The sequence below is a fragment of the Staurois parvus genome, unplaced genomic scaffold (assembly GCF_062004578.1).
Source record: "Staurois parvus isolate SC_StPar_1 unplaced genomic scaffold, SC_StPar_1.0 ptg000315l, whole genome shotgun sequence".
NCBI lineage: Eukaryota > Metazoa > Chordata > Amphibia > Anura > Ranidae > Staurois > Staurois parvus.
This window is the reverse complement of record NW_028318111.1, coordinates 4,004,582-4,027,572: the sequence shown is the minus strand read 5'-3', so window position 1 is coordinate 4,027,572 and position 22,991 is coordinate 4,004,582. Positions and strand designations below refer to the sequence as shown.

At 43.2% G+C, this 22,991-nt stretch overlaps 1 protein-coding gene across 2 annotated transcripts in view; it reads left to right on the top strand.

Annotated features, from left to right (window-relative positions):
- The window catches only part of RAB3GAP1 (RAB3 GTPase activating protein catalytic subunit 1), a 204,090-nt gene extending 189,620 nt beyond the window's left edge, over window positions 1–14,470 (top strand). The window contains exons 21-25 of one of the 2 annotated variants that reach the window (XM_089683598.1): window positions 965–1,068; window positions 2,565–2,680; window positions 5,558–5,660; window positions 8,653–8,673; window positions 11,844–14,470. In XM_089683598.1, coding sequence (XP_089539724.1) covers window positions 965–1,068; window positions 2,565–2,680; window positions 5,558–5,660; window positions 8,653–8,673; window positions 11,844–12,080 — 581 coding nt within the window. In that variant the 3' untranslated portion in view covers window positions 12,081–14,470. The remainder of the gene's footprint in view (window positions 1–964; window positions 1,069–2,564; window positions 2,681–5,557; window positions 5,661–8,652; window positions 8,674–11,843) is intronic. The other variant, XM_089683600.1, reaches the window with a different exon arrangement.
- Window positions 14,471–22,991: the final 8,521 nt, after the last annotated feature.

Sequence of the window (22,991 nt, the reverse complement as noted above, 5' to 3'; positions counted from 1 at the left end):
TAGAAAGTTTTGAGACCCCTGACATATATGATGCACCCCATCACTAGAATGGAAATGGCAGTTTTTGTTTTTCTGAAGACCACGTATATTACAGCTTTATTACTTAGCTAGTTAAAAAAATTGATATAGTTGCCATTTTTGTTTAGTCTGCTGGATTTGGCACGGGGGACACACTGGCCACTTTCAGCTGCCATTGTGCTATGCTGGGCTTGTGCTGTGTTCCTGTGCTATTAATAAGGAATGGGCTGCCTCCAGGCATACTTGCCCTTTATTTGTCCATTGCTATACATGCTCCAGTGTGGAGGCTTTCATAGTATAGTGAGTTAGGACCGCACTATACAGAGGAGCCTTGATGGGGCAGTGCGACTGCCACATATATTAGCAAATGTGCCAATGAAACATCTGCCTTAACTGTTGGACAATTTAATTTCTTTTCTTCTGCTGGCTGACAGGCAAGTGTGCTGAGAAATACGTTTTGTTTTGTCTGTGCAAAACCCTTCCATGTGAACCTTACTTTAAAAAGCTAGCTATAAATTGGGGTGGTTTTTGTTTAGTTAGGTAATGCGCCCTGCTGGCTCCTCCTGCACTGTCTGTGCGACAGCTGCACTGAAAAGGGAGAGTCCATATGGACACTCCAGTCTTAGCCTGGCCATGATCTGCCTGCATTGCACTGAGCAGCACAAAGGCCCAGTAATGACCTTACTGGGTCTAAAATAAGCTATGTGATGGAATCTATATGTATTTATATTTAAAATTTGTTGGAGGAACCAGAGAAGGCAAATATACACAGATTGAACTTCAGCTTTAACCCCATAGAGTTACCAGGACACAATACTCAGCCCCTTTTCTTTGGATCTGGCCTCTAAATTATCTGTCTATACTTATCTCTGTGAACCTGTGTGGAGTAAACTGCTTCTCCCCTATAGTTTGCTGATCGTTACTTTTGTCATTCCTTTTCTTCTAGAAATATTAGACGACATTCCTTCTGTGAAGGCCTCCATAAAACGTATCGTCACCCATTCCAGTAAAATCCTGCGATTCCCAAACCCTGAAGACAAGAAGATGGAGGTGAGGAGGGACACATGTTTTTGCCTTCTTACACCAAATCTGGCACACATCAAGCTGGATCGCAGTGTTGTAAAACATGTCACTACAAGGCAGGATTTGCTTTTATTTTTGAAATGTATGCTACATCCTCCAAAGGATGCAGCACTATTCAAATCATATACATAACTTCACATGTGCAGAAATGTTACTTATAAAAACCATACTTGCATAATTCTGCACACACACGTGCATGATCACATTTGCATCATTGCTGTACAAATCAACACGCTACAACTGAGTTCTATAACAAAGTCCAAACGTTCCATAAGATGGTGAAGGCAGGTAAATAATCCTCGCCATTATTCACTTATTCCATCGTGTTTTCATTCCACCACCATGGCAAATCAAGCATCTTACCAAAAAACATGGACCCCAAAATTAGGTCACTTGCACACTTTAAACATAGGGGTTATCTCATAGATAGTAGTGCAAGGCATCAACCAGCAAAACTTTCACTCCAGAACCTCATAAATGATATACACAAAACATGTAAAAGACCGTTTCACATAGTGCAGATAGATAAACCACTTAATTTAATAAAAATAAGCACGGCATTCAGAAACATAAGTAGAAACAGGCAAAGTATCAGCACGCATGATGACGTCAGCATGATATGCTCCTCCCAATGTGTTCTGTCAAAATCAGCAGCTTTTGTCCATTCTATTTTGGCCGAGGCCGAGCTCCAGACGCCGAGGCCGAGCTCCAGACGCCGAGGCCGAGCTCCAGACGCCGAGGCCGAGCTCCAGACGCCGAGGCCGAGCTCCAGACGCCGCCGCATTCAGCACTATGGTGTGGCATTATTCCACACAATTGTTTGATGAAAAATTCCTCCTGCGCTGTAATGGACCCCCAATCCCTACCTATCAGCTGCTAACACTCAAACTGATACCCAACCAGTGCAAAATGAATTATAAACAATAGTGCAGCGCTAACAAATTAAATCACTATAAGTACTACTTCATGGGCTAAAAAAGCCAAAAACACCTACATGTGAAATACTTAAATAAAAGCATAAACATGAAAATATATAGAATGTGAAAATTATAACACATCTTAAGGTGACCAATTTATCTTAGTGCCCATTCCTGTGCCAACAAATAATATTAGAATAAAAATCGCAAAGGCCGAGCCCCAGACGCCAAGCTCCAGACGCCGAGGCCGAGCTCCAGACACCGCCGCATTCAGTATTATGGTGTGACATTATTCCACACGTTGATAGACTATGCACAGACATGTTACTTTACTTAGTGAACTGCTACATGTGCAAGTGCTCTTTTCTTGGGGATGAATTCCCTTTAGGTAAAGAACAACATAGGTGTGCAACCTATTGGCAATAATTTTTCATCGTAACAAACTAACAAAACGTCACACCTGGTTGGTTGCCACAGGTTACTGTGGCAGTTTGTGGTGTTTTTAGCAAATAAGAATGTTTTTGCTTCCCACCCTTCTCTCATCAGGACATCATCAGCCAAATTGCAAATGCTGAGGCTACCATAGCAAGAGCCCGGTCACTGAAAGCAAAGTTTGCCACAGAACGTTGTGAAAATCCTGTGGAGAAGGAGGATCTAGAGACGTATGTATGGGATATTGGTATCAAAGAGAACCTGTCACACTTGCATTGGGTATAGTGTGAAAAAGCAGTATGTTTTTTTTTTTTTCCTCCAGCAGTTGCTAAGGGGTTCCACAGGCTGTGGCCTACCCTCTGATGGTGGCTGCATATCTCTGGATCCTTCATTTGTCAGAGATAGCAGCGTGACAACAGTGATCCTTTTAGCTGTCTGTAAGGGTTTTATTCTGACCATCACTGTAAGGGGGGCACCACTGACAAAGTAAGGATGAATTGGTTTTAGCAGGGGTCCGCCCAAGACTTGAAAATATTTCAAGAGTTTCTCCATTGTAAAAATGATTAAGAAAGGCTACCTACACCCTAGAATTATACTCCTTTACTTAGCCACTTCCAGTCCGGACACTTTCACCCCCTTCCCTTTTCAGATTTCAGCGCTATCACACTATGAATGACAATTGCGCAGTCATGCAACACTGTTCCCAAATGAATTTTTTAGCACTTTTTTGAGACACATAAAAATGTATTTTGGTGGTATTTATTCACCACTGGGATTTTTATTTTTTTGCTATATAAATGAAAAAAAGTGTTTTTCTTATAACATTTTGCAAATAAATAATCTTTCTTCATAAATCTTGGCCAAAATGTATTCAGCTATCTTTTTAGAAAAAAAACTTTTTAAAAAATTTTTTTTTTTAACTACATGCCGCCCAGCCACTGTACATATACGGCGGCAGGGCGGCACTCTCAGGCAAAACCACGTTTTAAAACGTGTGTTTTGTAAACAAATAGGGGGCGCGCGCGAGGCGTGCCGCCGCCCTATCTGTCCCGCGAATCACCGCCGCAGATGTCAGTCACCGGGTCACAGCCGCTCCTTAGCGACTGTTTCCCGGCGATCGGCGGCAAACAGTGACAGAGAGCACAGCTGCAGTAGCTCCCCATTGCCATTAGTACAGTGTCAGTGTTTTTTTTTTTTTTTTTTTGCACTGATCACTGTATTAGTGTTTTTGGGGATGTCAGTGACCCCAAGTCAGTACCCCCCAATATCAGAATGTCCGCCGCAGTCCCGCCATAAGTTGCTGGTCGCTGCCATAAGTCCCTGATCGCCGCCATAATTCGCTGATCGCCGCCATTATTAGTATAAAAAAAACCCTAAAAATCCCAGTATCTTTCCCGCCATTTGTAAACGTTATAACTTTCACGTAAACCAATTAATTTACATGTATTGGGTTTTTTTTTTTTTAGCAAAGACATGTCGCAGAATGCATTTTGGCAAAAATTTATGACTAAATTTTATTTTTGCATTTTTTTTTACTGGACATGTTTTATAGCAAAAAGTCCAAAATATTGTTTTTTTTTTTCCTCAAAATTGTCAGCCTTTTTTTTTTTTATAGCGCAAAAAATAAAAACCGCACAGGCGATCAAATACCACCGAAAGAAAGCTCAATTTGTGGGGAAAAAAAGGATGTAAATTTCATTTATGTACCGTATTGCATGACCGCGCAATTGTCCGTTAAACTAGCGCAGCGCTGTATAGCACAAAAATGGTGTAAATTGCAGTATCTATACCATAGTTTGTAGACGCTATAACTTCCACACAAAGCGATCAATATATACTTATTGGGATTTTTTTTACCAAAAAGATGGAGCAGAATACATTTTGGCCTAAATTTATAACCAACTTTGAGTTTACTATATATTTTTTATAGCTGAAAGTAAAAAATATTGTTTTTCTTCAAAATTTTTGGCCTTTTTTTGTTTATAGCATGAAAAATAAAAAGCGCACAGGTGATCAACTACCACTGAAAGAAAGCTCTATTTGTGTGAAAAAAAAGGACGTAAATTTCGTTTGGGTGCAGCATTGCATGACCGCGCAATTATCAGTTGAACTAGTGCAGCGCCGAGTAGCAAAAAGAGGCCTGGTCATTAAGGGGGGTAAATCCTCTAGAGCTCAAGTGGTTAAACATACTGTCACCATAGCAGTACAGTGTCACCATAGTGACACTACTGCTTGTGGGGGGTGATGAGGATTTTTTTTTTTTTTTTTTACACTGATTGCTTTTACACAAAGGCTGTAAAAGCAATCATTTCTCCTCTCTGGCTGCATTCTTGCAGCCATTGAAAAATACTGAGAGCTGTGATTGGTTACAGCTTGTCACATGGTACAAGGCTGTTGTGAATAGCCCTGTACCATGTGACCTCTGTGATCGTTCATAGATTTCACAAGTAGTAAGCAATGGTGTCAGAAGTGACATCTTGCTTACTACTATTCATGTGATCACTGATTGGTCAATCAGTGATCACATGACCGGGACCTCACACAGAGGTCCCATACAGCGATCTGTGTTTCACTGTGTCCGGAGCACACAGTGGGCACCGCATCGCGGTGACGCACGCTCCCAGGGAGCGCGGACAGGCAGGGAAGCAGGAGGATGTTTATAAACGGCCACCCGCCCCTGCACTGCTCCCGTCCGGCCGTTTATATACATGGACCGGACGGGAAGTGGTTAATATAGTGTAGAAATATTTGCAGAGCTTTACAGATTCTCTTTGCCTGCAGAAGGAACATCAGACTAGAAATTTGTGGGACGGCAAGAACTGATCAGCCCTCATCATGCATACACACACGTCACACATGGGGAAAAGACATTTAACTTGCCAGTAGGATTTTGGGTGGTGAGAAGAAGCTTGGACCTCTATGGGAAGCCGGAGAGGAGACACATTTTTAGTAGGCACTTATCCTGGGACTTTTCAAGACAAGTGTGTAACTACTTACCATACTGCTCGTCTGATTGGCCGCCTTAGTAATGGCTGCAGTTTATATCATTTAGCCCTCTGCATGTCTCCTCTGTTCTCACTGACCTCCTGATTTCTCCACTCCGGCAGGTTTGTCAGTTGTCTTCTGGAACAGCCTGAAGTGCCAATCATTGGAGCAGGCAGAGGGGTGGCCGGCGCGATCATCCACAAGATGTTTGTGAATGCTCAGAGGGTAAGTTCACACTGATAGCAGTTAATAATGAAGAACTTTGGGTCATACGTGGAAGCAAAGGTAACTTTCCAAGCAGAAATGTAATGCATCTTACCGCCGTCCATTTTGTTTCTCTCAAACGTGAAGAAAGATAAGGAGACCCATTCAGTGTGTGATTAATGTGCTCTCATTATTCGGCACCGTGGGGCTGTATACAGGCACACAATAAATATGCAGCTTCTATTCTGCTTCCCTGCCACACTGTCTGCTGTAGAAATGAGGAGAGATGGCTGTACGGAGCGTCTTTTCTGTATCAAAGGATGTTTAATCTGTACAGCACTGGAAACACTTCTAAGAACATCTTTGAATCCTATCCTTGAGGTGCCCACATGCTGGGGAGAAGGATTCAAGAAGACGGGAGCACAATTTTTTTTTTTTGAGCGTTGGAGTTATAGAACAGAGAGGGACAGTTGGCTGTTTTTATAATCCGTCTCACACATACGTGACAACGTGTTGAAGAGCAACTCTGACCAAGTAAAATCAGGGCCAGATTTCTGAATCACCAATGTAATCTGCGACCTAGAATGCCCGGGGTGGCTGACATCCATACATGTGTGATGTGGACCATCATCAACACATTTACATGTATAGCAAAAGTTCCCAGACTGTCGACCTGTGAGTGTAACCATCCCTGGTCCTTACTTTGTTGTCCTTGCAATGTGTGAATTCTTGTTGGTGGAATTGTGTACTGTGCAGTCACAGTTTACCCATTCTGGTTCTGTACATTTAGAACCAAAGTGCTGGAATAGGGTGAAGGTTTATCTTAAAGTGCTTGTAAAGGTTCAAACTACCTGCATCATCTAATGATTTGCACTGCGCAGACCCTATCTTCCTTTTCTCTGGTTCCTCGCTGGTGCTCCTGACTCCTTCTCCCCGCTGAGTGCCCACCATAACAAGCTGCTTGATAAGGGGGGATTACTTATGTGGGCTCTCTGTAGCTCTGCCCCGCTCCCTCGTCGCTGGCTGTGACTGACAGCAGTGGGAACAAATGACCTCCACTGCTGTCTATGAACCAATGAGGAGGTGGGAGAACCCAGAATTTTGAATTTGTGTTGCCACCAGAAGAGGAACAGATGTTCCAATGACAGCTGTCTAAAAGGGTGTTTTCACTGAGGGGGGGAGATTTTCTCATACATCCTGTTGTGTTTGCAGAAAAGGAAGTGAGGAAAAATCTTTCCAGATGGAAAAAACTGACATGGGCTTTTTACTATTCCCTAATTCATCTAAAATTAAAAGAAACCTTTTGGCTTTAGTTGTGTATTGCAAGTCAGAAAGTCCACTTAAGCAGCACATAAATGATTCATTTCATGATAAAAAAAATGACCCGATCACCCATCCACACATTCAAAGTGGACGGGGGAATCCTCTTCGCTCTCTCTGTATTCTGACAGCGGAAAACTTCCCCACTGTCAGGAATACATTGATCAGTGCTGCCGGTGGTGCTGATCGAGGGGCAAAAATCCAACAGGGCAACCTCCCTTCCCATTCATGAATAAAATTTTGTCTGGCCCCTGCTGAGCTGGCCAAATTTTGATCCATGTGTGGCTGGCTTTAGCTATCCTTTCACCAGCACTTCTCAGGGTCCTGTCTGTATTGGGGGGAGGAGTGGAGCTGACAGCACAGGGCAGTTGGAAATAATGAGAAAGACGTAATGTTGCTGGGTGACTGCTAGGAGCTGGAATCAGACAGCATTTTCAGTAATGCACTTTGGCTCAGCAATACATGAACACTTAGGCCCTGGGGGGCAGTAAATATAGGCAGTTAAACCACCTTCTTTAACCAACATAGCAGCTGGAGCAGGTGGTGCACATGCAAAATTATAGTACATGTGGCATTAAGCAGGCAGGACTGCCAGTAAACATGACAAATTCAGGTGAATGGGACCGTGCTGCAACTGTGTGCAGTAGACTAGTGATTGCAACAGGCTTTTGAAGGTCACATCAGGTGTACAGGGGTCTACATGTCAGCTGCCCTCTAAAAAGCAACCCACCATGTATCGCTTTACAAAGGGCACCACAAGTGTAAATGAGGCCTGACTGCTATATACACATAGCTCCTTGCATCACAGTGATGTCACTGTTTTTAGAGGAAAAGGTACAGATTTTGATCAATCCTCTGAGCGAAATGTATTTTTTAGATTTGGTTGGATTGGGGGACTGAATTATCCACAAAGTTCTGACCATACAATTATGAGATCTCTGCAGAGTTCCTCGCTCCAGCTGTTTGACCTGGACATTTATATTTATATATATATATGTATATATATATGTGTGTATATATATATATATGTGTGTATATATATATATATATATTTTTTTTTTTTTTAACTATGTAACCATTTGGTTCTTCACCTATTACAATACAGAGAGAGAGAAAGTGGCGTTGCTGAGCTTTGTCATGGCCACATCAGGTGGAGTCAATGTCAGGATATGCAGAGAGGAAGTTCTCTCGGGTGTTCCTTCAAGTTCCAGGACCCCATTGTCTGACATTTTCTGAGATATTTGTATTGAGTGTGTGGGAAGATAGCGAGTATTGACCATCAGACGTAACCTGCACAGAGAAAAATGCTTAAACTGCCATTGCCGAATGTTGCCTGGCTATCAGACTAAGCCATTGGTTTTCCTTGACTTGGAACTAGTATGTATATGAAAAGTTGTCACTTTATTGATACTATACTTGTTCCAGGTCAGAGGTTCAATGTTGAAGTCAGCAAGAGCCAGACATCTGTTTTTTTAGGTGACAAGCAATAGCAGGATTCCTTTAATCTGGATATACTGAGTGTCTGTCCTGCTCTTCCCATAGAACGTGTGCAGCATGTTCCCGGCGCCTCCCATGTGCATGCATCTGTGTTGACTGGTCTACATATTGTCATGCTGCATGTCCTAATGTGTCTAACCTGTCCTAGTCATCCGAGGCTTGACTCTCTGTCTTTTACCACCTTTCCTTTATCAAGCTGACTGAATCTTCTGATGAGGTAACAGAACCTTCTACCTCACTTCCTCATCCCATCACCCATGTGCAAAGTAGTGGAGAGGAGGAACAACCTAACCCAACCCTTTACTAATCAACTAATATCACTCTTCATTACTCTGAAGGCAGATGGGAAACCGTGCTAAAGCTGCCTACACCCATCAGATACCATGCATGTGCCCTGGGTGCCCAGTGGTTGGGAAAACTGGTTTCTACCTTATGAGTGATTCAGATGGAGGGAGGAGCACCCAGTGTCCAAAGAAATACCACATTCAGTGTTAAGGTTACAATCTTTTATTGAAGATGATGGATATACAAGTTGATCCAACGCTCTTTGGAGGAATCGGCTCCCCCTGAGCTTCTTGGGAGAACAGATGTCGGCATTGACAGGTGCAGTGACATCCCTGAAGAAGGGGGAGCCGGTTACCCTGAAGGGTGTTGGCTCAACACGTATATTCATGATCTTCAGTAAAGGATTGTAATCTTTCCATCAAATTTGGTATTTCTCTGTCTCCATCTAAATACCCCTGTCACCGAACTAACACTGCAGTCGTACCAGTAAGGTAGCAGGCCATACCTCCAAAGGGAGGCAAACACCACCATTCACTGGAAAAAATCACAAAACACATTTACAAATAACTCAACCAGTCCCACGTGGTCCTCGGCTCCAACTAATCACCTAATGAGAAAGGAAGTGCTGATCTGTTTTGGGTGAAACGAATGTGATTGGCTGAGATCACCCAACTCTTCCAACCCCTTGACTGAGCAGACCTAGCCAGGCTCCTGTAAGGGTCTGCAAAGAGACCAACAATAACATTTCTGTCTATATGTCTTCATTGAAAGCCCACCGTCCTGGAAGACTCCACATATAATACAGGGAAATGGTCAGCTTACCGAATCATGCCTGTACAGCCTCTTGAACTGTCATCTCAGATTTTGCTCGTTGCCATGGAGTATCTGCACACATTGCTGTGTTGGTGGCATCTCGTTTCTGTGGGGCCAGTTCACTAAGCTGTGGGAACAATTCTAAGTGCGTTTATTATTTTTATCTGATGTTCTCATCAATTCAAGTACATAAATACAGCATCGTTGAGGATATTCGCTCTTCACACTAAATATTTAACTATTGCAGGCCTTTATTTTTCATGAATCTTCTCATTTATCACAAAATGGCTCCATCTTCTGCTCTCTTGAATAGTTGCCCCATAATTATAACCAAAGTGGTAAATTGAACTGAGCCATGCTATGAAACCTTCAGTGAACTGAGAACATCATTTTCTACACAGCAAATAAGGCACGGCACTGAATACAAAGTACACATTAGGTTTCAGGGCCCTGGCACAGTTTTGCATACATTTGTGTGTGATGCATTAAGGCAATCCATTCAATTAGAATGTCATCCATAATGAGCCTCAACACACAAAGAAAAGAAAAAGCTTACTTCGGGCATCCCAGCACACCATAGCATGTATACAGTCACATGCATGTGTTGTGCAATACCCAGTTGATATTGTTTACGGCCGCTGAGGTACCATTCAGAATGCATTGTAGTAATGTGCATAGAAGGATGTAAATATGTTGCAGGAAGCCTTCTGTATTTCCAGCAGAAGTAAACACCTCAGATACAACTTTCATGAGCTCCTTTGCTGGGACAAAATATCTTCTCTGCAGCTTCAGGTATTCGGCCATCTTGATTGGCCAGTGCGGGGGGACAGAACTCTTCCATATGTGCACTGGAGTTGGGTCCTGGCATCCAGTATGCACTGTTCAGTTTAAAGAAGAGTGTGAGGAGAAAGCCTTTATTGCACAAGAGACATATTGGGGCTGGTTTCTTTGTTGAAGCTTTTAAAGTATCATTCAAATTCAGATTGTAAATGTTGAACACAGATCTTAATTGGAGAATTGATTGCCCCTTTAAGCAAGCTGCTAGCAAGCTTCAGCAGGCTTTCAACAAGCTTCGAGAAGTACTGAAGCCTGTTAGCAGCTTGTTTAAAGTGGTAATCAGCACTCCTATTAGAGTCTGTGTTCAGCATTTACAAACTGGAGTTGAATGATACTTTAAAAACTTCAGCAAAGCTTGCTTAAAGCCCTGCAAATGCTTTGTCAAAGCTTGCTGTTCACACAGATATTTTGCAAGCTGAAGCCTATGTGCAACAGCACTTTGTTTAGTTTGAAAGTGAATTGGCTTCAATGCTTAATGAATGAGGTGAAGCTGTGTCCGTCATCCCATTGGATACATCCCATTCCTTGTATGCCATTGAGTATTCTATTCAAAGTTAAACTTCCCAAAATTAAGTGATGTTACGTTCTGAGGAAAGTTCCCTCCCTAGTATAACTTCCTTTGGTAAGTCAACCCCATTATGTCTCCTCAGGAATTCAAAAAACCCTTTATCCTCACAATTTGTTTTTAGATCCCAGTTCCCCTTGTACAGGTATAAAGGCACAAGATAGATAAGGCAGTTATTATTATCCTGCAATAATTGTAAAAACAGAATTTTCTTTTGCCTCTAGACCTCTGCAAATGGCCACTTACCTCACCTGTGATATTCCTGGACTTCAATGACTATTGTTTTTATAGATGTTTTTTAGAACTTTTATTTTACTATAGTAAAGAGGCAAACAGAGCTAATGTATGTTACCTTGCCCCAAGCGGGAGCCCCTTACCTTCCTTCAACTGATAGCAACTGGCCCAACATCTACTAGTGCCATTGATAAAGAGCCAACCAGCAGAGACTATCAGCCTCCCATTGCCGGCCATGCAGAGTGCATAGGAGGTGTTACAGGATGAGCAGTGTGTACCTATGGCTATCCATACCACCCAGTGCAGTTATCCCAGGGACACTGGAACTAGGCTGCAGTATTGTTAAGGGCGATGGCTGTTTGGCAGCTGGCAGCGTCCTTTGTCAGCCTAGCCTCTACAAGTGCCATTGACATCAAATGCCCCTTGATGAGCCTAAGGGGGGATTGGCCTTTCTATTGAACCCCCTGTGCCTCATTGCAGTAGTTAAACATTGAAGCGGAGAAGCTTTTTCATATCAGTCCATTGTTTATTGAACTGCATTAATACTGTAAAATATAGGTGTGTTAGCTGTAGACGTATTTGCATACCCCCTCCTGTAATGAAAATTTTCATAAACCTCTGCTATAGTTCTGAATATCAGTTTTTGTTTTTAGGCTGCCACCCTGGGCCCACTGGAAGAAGATCTGAAAAAGTCCAGTTTACCAGAAGACAGGAAGGTTATGTCTGGAACAGATTTCCCTCCCCCTGCAGGCCGGGAAGTCATCCTGCGCACTACGGTTCCAAGACCCGCCCCCTATTCCAAGGCCCTGCCCCAGCGCATGTACAGTGTACTGACGAAGGACGATTTCAGACTAGCTGGAGCTTTCTGCTCTGATACATCCTTCTTCTGAAGCTCCAGATTTCCCACCTAACAGAAACAGGAGATCCATAGGGGGATGGGTAATATTGCATTATCTTATCAGCTCGTCAAGGCAGAAATAATTTTCCACCTGAATTTGGTTAGAAGGAGAGAAAGAACCTTTGTTTCCCAGAATGCAAGAAGATGCTTACATGGCTAAAGTGCAGATGCACTCAGGTGCAGTAATGATAAATCTGTTCATGTAGAGCTTGGAGTAAAAACAATCACTATTGTTGGCCTCAGGACATTTGGGGGGGGGGCAGCAACACAGGCAGATTTCATCCACGTCCTTTTTGTTGTCATGCAGAGATATATTAGAGATGTCAGTGGACTTATTGCAGTTATAATATGTATGGGTCAGGTGAGCAAGTGACAAGAGTGCTACTTAGTGATGTTGGAAGTGCTGAGAAATAGCTGCAGCTAAGTAAAATAGACATTGTCTTCTCTCCATAAGAAATGAAACCATTTTGCTGCACCTGTCTCTGAGCAAAACATTGCTGAAATGCGGTAGGCTGCAGGTAGTATGACAATACAGTGGGTATGCAGGCAGCCAGTTTTATCTCCTCTCCCCTTAAATGTAGGTTTGACTCGGCAACAAGCTGCCCACTTGGCTGTCAAAGGTCGTACTTGAAGCCAGTTGAGGTTGTTGTGTATGTATGTATGCATGCAGGCAGGCAGGCAGGCAGTTGCCCTAATAAAGGGTTGATGGGCTGCCCCCAATTCATCTGCTGGTGAACGGTCAGCGCTCAAGATACCCAATACTGACCATCTTGGGGAAGAAAAAGCTCACTGGAAAGGATGCAGGGCAATGGTGTTCCTTCACCTGGGATTGAGGGGTTATGGTTGGTCTTTACCTGCTTCTTTGTTGATAGGTCAGATGTGAGGGAGAAGTCACATGACTCTACCTCCAACATGGCTTCTGCAAGGCTGAGATGTGCTGCATCTGATATTCATGTCACCAGTCGCATGCTAAGAATACAGCAGGCATGAACACCCTCCTGTGCTTTAATATTGCAGGAAACTACAAGGCCCAGCATGCTAGAACTTACCGCTCCCAGGCACAATTATATATAGTTTATGTAGTGCTTTCAGTAGTCACATTAAGGCCCCTTAATACCTAGGCACCCTATGTGTGGGGCATTAAAAAAACAAAACAGTTTGCTGCATCTTTGATGTGCTTTCAGGAAAATGATTTTACAGAGGTAAGTGGTTACACACCACACAGATGTGAACTGGCCCTAAGTCACCAGCGTTTTACAGTTCATAGCTATGTGCCAGTAGACTTCCTAAAAAGATGAAACTGGTCGACATTTAATATACTCTTAACAAATTACATTGGTAAACTTTTTTTGGGGGGGGATATTCTATTAAAGCAGTATTAAACTGCATTTGTTTTTTTAGGCATTTTTTTATTTTCACCTGATAATCTGGCCAGTATGTCTGTTCTTTTTCAACAGAACAAGCTGTGCTGCAGATGTAGCAGTTTCAGGGTTGGGACAAACTATTTACCACATGTATGATCAACCGTCAGTTAAAGCCTTTACAATTGTTGGAACCTGGTAGTTGGAGTTCAGCTTCAATTTTTGTATCTAAATCTGCTAGTACATCTAATTGTCCCTCCCCAGTGAACAGTGCTGCTGTCCAAGGGTTTCTCTTGTGCCCTTTCATCCAGAGTGGGGCACTCTACTACAGGAGGTGTGGTACTGGCCAGATCACCAGGTGAAAACATGGAAAAGGCCTTAAAAAAAAAAAAAAAAATGGAATATATTGCAGCTTACCTTTTTGTTTTTAATACCACTTTAGGAGCTGCTCTGTGAGACATTGGTGTTCAGATTTCCTTCTACATCCTAAACATAAGTGATCTGCAGCGCGAGGCTCTCTGCATATGAACGTAGCACTGGCATCCTTGCAGAAGTCCATGCACCCCTTTGCTTCGTAGGAATGAAAAACCCTTTTTCTAACCCTTCCAGATTGTTGTGTTCAGTGGTTTTAGATGTTGCAGTAACCCAGCTTAACTTTTATCAAAAAGAGCCCCGTCCCTCCCCACTCCAGAGGTGCCATTGACCTTCAGGATACGTGTTCGTTCCAAGGCAGTGGTGTCACTCATTGAACTCAACCAATTTGGCCACCCTGCAACTAGGATAGCGCCTGTAATCCAAAGGAAATACAAAACATAACATTCTATTTCATGTGATAATTGAGTCACATCAGCCTATTAAACAAAATGTCATCAAGGTTCAGCTTTTAGGTTTCTTTCAGATTTTATGTTTTTAATGTGATCGAAGTATTATGTTGCAAACCTGTACAGTGAATATACGAATGCCATGCCGTGTTTATTTGTAAGTGTGCAATATAAAGCAACGATTCTGAATGAAAACGTTACATGAGGTGGGTGCAGAGTTTTTTTATTATAATGTTCTCACTAGTTTGTCAAACTGTAATTAGTGCATTTTCCACACGTCGCATCAGCAATGCCATTACATATGGGCTATCGATTGGTGCAGCAGCCACTCCAATCACTTTATCAAACATTAAGAGAAACTGTAGCATCTCATATAAAGTGCATCCAAAGAAACAGCTGTGCTTAGAGTTCAGTTAAAAACTTCGAAAAATGTAGACCAGTCATCACTAAATGACAGGCCCACCATTTAAGAGTCATATATTTTCCTTCTGGCGCTGGCATTATCGCAGAGAGCAGTAGGCAGAACAGGTCTGGACAGAGAGTGGGGAAAAAAGGAAAGAAGAAAGAAAAAACAGAGGGCACACAGGCCTAGTGCATTACCATAAAAAATAAAGTAGGTGTTGTACTCACAAATGACAATATAGTCAAGGCACATCATAGAGAACAGCTGGGTCAACACCGCGCTGAGTAACAGTCCGCAATAGGGAGTGTAGACATCCAAAAGGCTGACGCGTTTCGAGGACTTGCCTCTTCCTCAGAGCCACAGCAGCTTTGGATGGAGGTTAGGAGTAGGAGCTGCTGGAGCTAAAGCGTTACTAAACCCAGGACCCTGCATTCACTATGTCCGGTCTCCCCGGTCCCTGCGTTCACTATGTCCGGTCTCCCCGGTCCCTGCGTTCACTATGTCCGGTCTCCCCGGTCCCTGCGTTCACTATGCCCGGTCTCCCCGGCCCCTGCGTTCACTATGCCCGGTCTCCCCGGACCCCGCGTTCACTATGCCCGGTCTCCCCGGTCCCCGCGTTCACTATGCCCGGTCTCCCCGGTCCCCGCGTTCACTATATTTGGTCTCCCCGGACCCCGCGTTCACTATATTTGGTCTCCCCGGTCCCCGCGTTCACTATGCCCGGTCTCCCCGGTCCCCGCGTTCACTATATTTGGTCTCCCCGGACCCCGCGTTCACTATATTTGGTCTCCCCGGACCCCGCGTTCACTATGCCCGGTCTCCCCGGTCCCCGCGTTCACTATGCCCGGTCTCCCCGGTCCCCGCGTTCACTATGCCCGGTCTTCCCGGTCCCCGCGTTCACTATATTTGGTCTCCCCGGACCCCGCGTTCACTATATTTGGTCTCCCCGGACCCCGCGTTCACTACACCCGCTCTCCCCGGTCCCCGCGTTCACTACACCCGCTCTCCCCGGTCCCCGCGTTCACTACACCCGCTCTCCCCGGTCCCCGCGTTCACTACACCCGGTCTCCCCGGTCCCCGCGTTCACTACACCCGGTCTCCGCGTTCACTACACCCGGTCTCCGCGTTCACTACACCCGGTCTCCGCGTTCACTACACCCGGTCTCCGCGTTCACTACACCCGGTCTCCGCGTTCACTACACCCGGTCTCCGCGTTCACTACACCCGGTCTCCGCGTTCACTACACCCGGTCTCCCCGGTCCCCGCGTTCACTACACCCGGTCTCCCCGGTCCCCGCGTTCACTACACCCGGTCTCCCCGGTCCCCGCGTTCACTACACCCGGTCTCCCCGGTCCCCACACCCGGTCTCCCCGGTCCCCGCGTTCACTACACCCGGTCTCCCCGGTCCCCGCGTTCACTATATCTGGTCTCCCACACAACATGGAAATGCAATTATTTTAGTAAATATAAACTGCTAAATACCTTTTCCCATCAGCAGTATATAGCAGTCTTGTGACTTCTATCAGTGTCCAGCAGAGCACTGGTTAAAGCTTGTAGGAGGAGGAGAAGAAAAAAAAAAACCCTCTCTAGCAATACACACCAAAGTAAGCATGTGCAGAGTCTTATCAGGAGGGGGGGCACTAGAAGAAGAGGAGGATCCATGAAGACAGGTTCAAACAGCATTTTTATACAATGCAGAGGATTAGCCCCTTAGGTTCCACAGTGAGTATAACCAGCATGCTTTCCTGCATCTACAGACTGATTGTACCGTTGTGGGTTTAGTAACACTTTATATTTTCAAGTTAGGTCAGTCCTAGCGACCAGTCATCAGTTTGTTAATATGATAAGTTAACTCGACTACAAATCAGGCCTCTGCTGGAAGAAAATCTTACTGACCGTAAACATAAACCTGGCTTGTTTTTCATACTTTTACCTTTGGCCTGCTTGGACCAATAAGAATGCATATGCCATACCTGGCTAATCCCTGTAGAGGCGGGCAATCATTGTGGTACGCACCACTACTCCACTAACTTCCTGGTTCTGAGACGGGCAGCTGTCCTGCTGCTGTGAACACAAGAGGTAGGCTGCTTGATATGGACACCATTCAGAGAACACTTTACATTTTCTCACTGAAATCAAGACATTCTCCGATTGGACAAGGTGGCCCACCTCTCTACCTTATCCAATCAGAGAATGCCTTGCTTTCATTGAGAAAAAAAAGAAAGTCTCTGAATGGTGTCCATGCTGGACAAGCGAACCCCGTGTTCACAATGCAGCCGGACATGCAACAATGTACCATTGAACTTTTACAGGCAGTTGGATATGTAGGTACAGTCTGATAGGCAGTATTGTAATTAAGAATAATCATCATTATAGACTCCTGCAGCAATATAGATAACCCATTCATTTCTATTGCACTCATGCAGGTGTAATAAAATGTCAGCTGCAAATACTTTGAGAACTATGCTTTTCTTAACAGAAACATGGAGACTGCTATTGCTGACCTGAAAATGATAGAGTGTGGAAGCCAATGCATAGGCAACTGAGTCCTGACCTACAACAAATCTGCAGATTAAATGTTACCGCTTTTTTCAGGGTCAGTAATTCAAAATATGTTGATAACAGCCAACATCAGCATAACAGCCAGATAATAAACAATTTCAAAAGCCCAGCAGTGGCAACTCCTCGTTTATTTCTCTTGACAGGTTCACTTTAACCATTAGCCGCCCGGCCTATAGCCGTTTGGCGGCCACAAAAATGCATTAGCTTTCCGGGGTATACGCCATTTGGCGTCCTCCCGCACATGCGTAGTGCGCACGGTTGCAGAGCCGCGCAGCGGCGCGATCTATCACCGGCCGTGTACCCCGGACACGGCCGATGACAGATCTGAGTACCTGCCCTTGTTGCCAGTACCATGCGCCCTGCTGTGACCAATCACAGCAGGTCACATGACAGTTGTATACAATGGATGGCTTCATTCATGCAATCTATTGTATACTAGTGTCTAGCTGTGAATGGTCACAGCAGGTCACATGCACATGTCATGTGATTAGCTGTGGCCAAATCACAGCTAAGGACAAAAAAAAAAAAACCTGAATGCTATAAGCAAGCATTTACCTGAATGACATCTATTCAAAGTAAATCTTTGCTATAAGCAGATTGTGTAAAAAAAAAAAAAAAAAAAAGCAAAGTAATTCTTTGCTATAAGCAGATTGTGTAAAAAAAAAAAAATACTGATCACTTCCCCAAAGTAGTGCAATGTTACTATGGTAACATTGTACTACTTTGGTCATAGTAAAATATGAAAAAAAAATCTTAAAAAAAATTTTTTTTTAATAAATTAAAAATAATTAAAGAAAAAAAAAAAAATATATATATATTTTTTTTCATACTGTCACCAGTCAGTGTCCCTGATCGCCATGCCAGTTATATGATGACGCTGTACTGCACTGGTGACAGTATGTAAAAAAAAAAAAATGGTGAAAATAATTTTTTTAATTTTTTCATTTTCCAAAAAATTATGACAAAAAAAATACAACTTCAAAAAACTCACCATGCCTCTTAAGAAGTACGTCGGACTGTCTACGTTGCAAAAAGGGGTCATTTGGGGGATATCTGTACTATTCTGACATTCTTGGACCTCAAGAAATTAGATTGGCTGTCAGTACTTCAGGATTGATCAATATTCAGATCTATACCATAGTTTGTGAACTCTATAACTTTCCTACAAACTAAATAATACATCCTAATTTGGGTTATTTTCACCAAAGACATGTAGCAGAATACATCTCGGCCTAAATTTATGAAGAACAATTATTTATTTGTAAACTTTTATAACAGAAACAAAGAAAAACATGTTTTTTTTTCAAAATTTTGGTCTTTTTTTGTTAATTTAGCAAAAACTAAAAACCCCAGCGGTGATTAAATACCACCAAAAGAAAGCTCTAGTTGTGTGAAGAAAATGATAACATTTTAGTTTAGGTACAGTGTTGTATGACCGCGCAATTGTCATTCAAAGTGTGAGAGCGCTGAAACCTGAAAAATGGCCTGGGCGGGAAGGTGTAAAATTGCCCGGTATTGAAACGGTTAAAGGATAAGTTCATCTTTGGGAACATGTTACATGTTCCACCCGTTTTTAGGGTGTAGCATGAACCCACTGCTGCCTCCACCGCCCACTCTCTCCCTGTGACAGCAGTACACGAAGAAGTTCCTTGTACTACAAGTCACTTTTTGAAACAGCACTGGTGTGCGGGGCTCCTTCCACACGGCCACATCATTCATTCACAGAGTTCTGTGAATGAACTGCAAGGTCCGACAGCCTTTTGTGACTGTCAGCTTGTAGTTCTCAAAGTACTAACACAGCGCTGTTGTAGTTCACTGAGTCTTCCTGTCAGACTGTATCTGCCTGCCTGTACGGGATGTACAGGGCACACACAGATCCACTGACAGGTTTGCAGGAGTACTGCATGGCACCAGTAATCTGCTGATTGCTGGTGCAATGCTTTCCAAGCTCAAAAAAAAAGACAATGCACAAAAAGTGAACTTATCCTTTAGGTTTGTCGTACACATTCAGCACATTTGCTGTGTGACAGATTCCATTTCCCACAATGGAGCCAGAAGCAGATTTTTAATTTGGTTGTGCAGTGCGTGCCGCTCATTCCTAATTGACTGATTATATGTTCATTAACAGAACAGCAGGATCCTGTGAGCGCAGGGCTCTTGGGAATTCATGGACACCACCGACATGTTATACATTCAATATCATTTACACACACACACACGTGGGAACAAAACATACTTACAGTATAAAGATGAACTCCGGCTACACACACAACAAAATACATATATGGGCACTGTATTACCCTACTAAAGGATCTGTAGCTCTGTTAAGCGAGTCTTGTGTTCCAGAAACCCCCCCCTAGGCAGGACAATCTGGCCCCCCAACAGTTTTAACCCAGCAGAAGCGCATATATACATATATTTAAATGTGTGTATGTAAATAACTGCAATACTTAGTAAATGCCTGGGCGATTCTGCCATTTCTGTCTACTTCCTTCTTCAGAGTGGCAATGCTACTCCAGCTAATACTCCATCTTCAGCATTGCCACTCACTGTGCATGCTCCAGTTTTCTCCTGGGGAAAAAGCTCTGCTCCCCAATGCTATATGAATGGACACCTCCCAGGGATCCTTTTAGATATGTACATTCCTCCCTGTTAGCCCTGGGTGCTGCAGACCTCAGATGTTTAATCTGTTCCAGAAGCAGGTCTCACAGAGGGAGATTTACTAAGACTTGAGAACTTAGCATCTGGTGCAGCTGTCCATGGTAGTCAATCAGCTTCCAAATTCAGCTTGTTCAATTAAACTTTGACAATAAAACCTGGAAGCGGATTGGTTTCTGTGTAGAGCTGCACCAGATTTTGCACTCTCCAGCTTTAGTAAATAACATCCATAGAGTCTTAGCAAGCAACTGCACAGCAGATTGCACAGTGAACAGGGAGGGAGCAGCATGTACATCTAAAGGGATGCCAGGGATGTGATCTTTTATATATTGTTGGGACTCAGAGCTTTGTCACATCTTTAAACATATCTCCACTTCACTATGAGACAGATGTAGAGTTACATGACTGCAAGATAAGAGGCACAAAAACAAAATGTATCTGAGCTTAGTGAAAATAGGATTTATTGCCAGATAAGGTTAGAACTACTTATTACAAATGTGCCTTAAATAATCCTAATGGATTTACATGTACTTTAAAGTGCAGGTATTATTATTCAGGATTTAACCACTTGCCCTCCAGAGGATTTACCCCTCTTCCCGACCAGGCCATTTTTTGCGTGTTATTTTAACTGACAATTGCGCCGTCATGCAACACCGCACCCAGATGAAATTTACGTCCTTTTTTTCGCACAAATTTAGCTTTCTTTTGGTGGTATTTGATCGCCTGTGCGGTTTTTAATTTTTTGCGCTATAAGCAACAAAAAGGTCCGTCAATTTTGAGAAAAAAAAAATATTTTAGAATTTTTGCTATTAAACATGTCCAGTAAAAACATTTAAAAAATCAAATTTTGTCAAATTTAGGCAAAAATTTATTCAGCGACGTCTTTGCTAAAAATAAAAAAAATCCCAATATGTGTAAATTAATTGGTTTATGTGAAAGTTATAGCGATTACAAATGGCGGTATAGATACTGGGATTTTTTTTTTCTTTCCTACTAGCAATGGTGGCGTTCAGCGACTTTTAGCCGGACTGTGGCGGGCATTCTGACACTGGGTCATCCATCCCCAGTGACACCAATACATTGATCATTGCTAAAAAAACAGCACTGACACTACTAATGGCACTGGGCAGGAAGGGGTAGTATATCTGCTATATGGTGGCAGGTAAGCGGTTAAATAATGCCAACAGTTGCACAGCGCTTTATGTCCCCATCCATTTCTTTTTCTATTTTGGATAGTGTAGGGGACGGGTTAAAGTGATTGTTGTTAAGAACAAAATAATAATGTTTACAAACACATTATACTTGCCTGCTACTTTTGCACATATCAGCCCCAATCCTCTTCTTCTTGTGTCCCTTGTTGGTGCTCCTCTCCTCTGCCGAGGGCCCCAGAGTAAGCGGCATGCGATGGGGGCATTTGTGCGGGCTCACTCCCGAACTGACTCAAGGGGGTTGATTTACTAAAACTGGAGAGTGCAAAATCTGGAAGCCAATTGGCTACAATGCAGAGCTGCACCAATTTATTTATTTATTATTGGTCAAAGTTTAATTGGACAAGCTGAAGTTAGAGGCTGATTGGCTACCAGGCGGAGCTACGCCAGATTTTGCACTCTCCAGTTTTGTTAAATCAACCCCTGTGTGTTCAGCACTGGCCGTGATTGACAGCAGCAGATGCCAATGGCTAAGTGCCAATGAAGAGAGCTGCTGCTTTTGTACACATCACTGAATAGAGATGGAGCTCAGGTAAGTATTGGGGGAGGGGAAGCTGATCATTGCCTTAAATAGAAAAAAAAAAAAAATCTTCGGAGAATTTAAAAAAACCTTCAGCCTTTACAACCACTTTATACCCATGGATGGTTTTCTTTGTTTTTTTTTTTTTTTTAATGCTGTCTGTCCAGTGAGATTTCATTTCCTGGCCCAGAGTCACAACAGGAACTAGGAAAAAATTTTAAGTGAAGGGATTTACGTCTTAGCCGGCACTGCAATGGGTGTCACCAATGGAAAATTGATATAAATCGCATCTGGTGACAGCAATAACATTTTGGATTTCTCATTCCTTTCTGTCTCTGTGATAATGATAATCAAAGCAAAAGGAGAGGGTGAACCTGCTGAATTGGGGGAGGGGGGAAGCAATCAACAAAAAAACCTGCACATTATTCAAAACTATAAGACTACTTTCACACTGATCTGCTGCAAAAATGTATAGGCGTTTGAACCATGCTTTCTGAGCGGTTTTAAAAGACCCGTGACTTAAAAACTGCACCAAAAATGCTTCTCTGAGGCACTGGCCATTCAATGGGAAGAGGCTTTTTTTTTTTTTTTTTTTTAACTCGCCAAACATGCCCCAAAGGTGCTGCAAGCAAGAGTTTTTACACCGCACCACCTCAGTGTGAAAACATACATAGATATACATTCACATACATATGGAAGAAGCTTCCTTAAGCTTTTCAAGTGCTTTTTTTTTTACGCAAAAACACTTCAAAAACTCCTCCGTGTGAACGTAGCCTGAAAAGGTGGTGGATATTTTATTTATTTCAGGTACTTATATAGCACCATCAATTTACATATATATTGTACATTCACATCGGTCCCTAACCCACAAGGGGTGTACAATCTAAGGTCCCTAACTCACATTCATACATACACATACTAGGGACAATTTAGACAGGAGCCAATTAACCTACCAGCATGTCTTAGGAGTGTGGGAGGAAACTGGAGTACCCGGAGGAAACCCACGCAGGCACAGGGAGAACATGCAAACTCCAGGCAGGTGGTGCTGTGGTTGGGATATATGCGGTTTAATATGCCAATTGCTGTAACTACACATACCCCCCAATATGCTTGTTTGTTGTTTTTTTTTTTATGCAACTGGTTAATTATTAAGAACTCAGGACAAAAATCGTCTTACATAAAATCCAGCCTTGAGCAGCCACAGTTTCATTTTGACTCTGAGCCTTGGCAGTAGCTGCAATCCACTGAGTCCTGGTCCCTAATGGCAGCAATGAGTGGATGAAGGAAGACTTCACCGATGGGGTCATAACCACACCGATGCGTCATCACATCCCAGACAAACTCCTCTCCCACCACAGGCCCCAAAACAA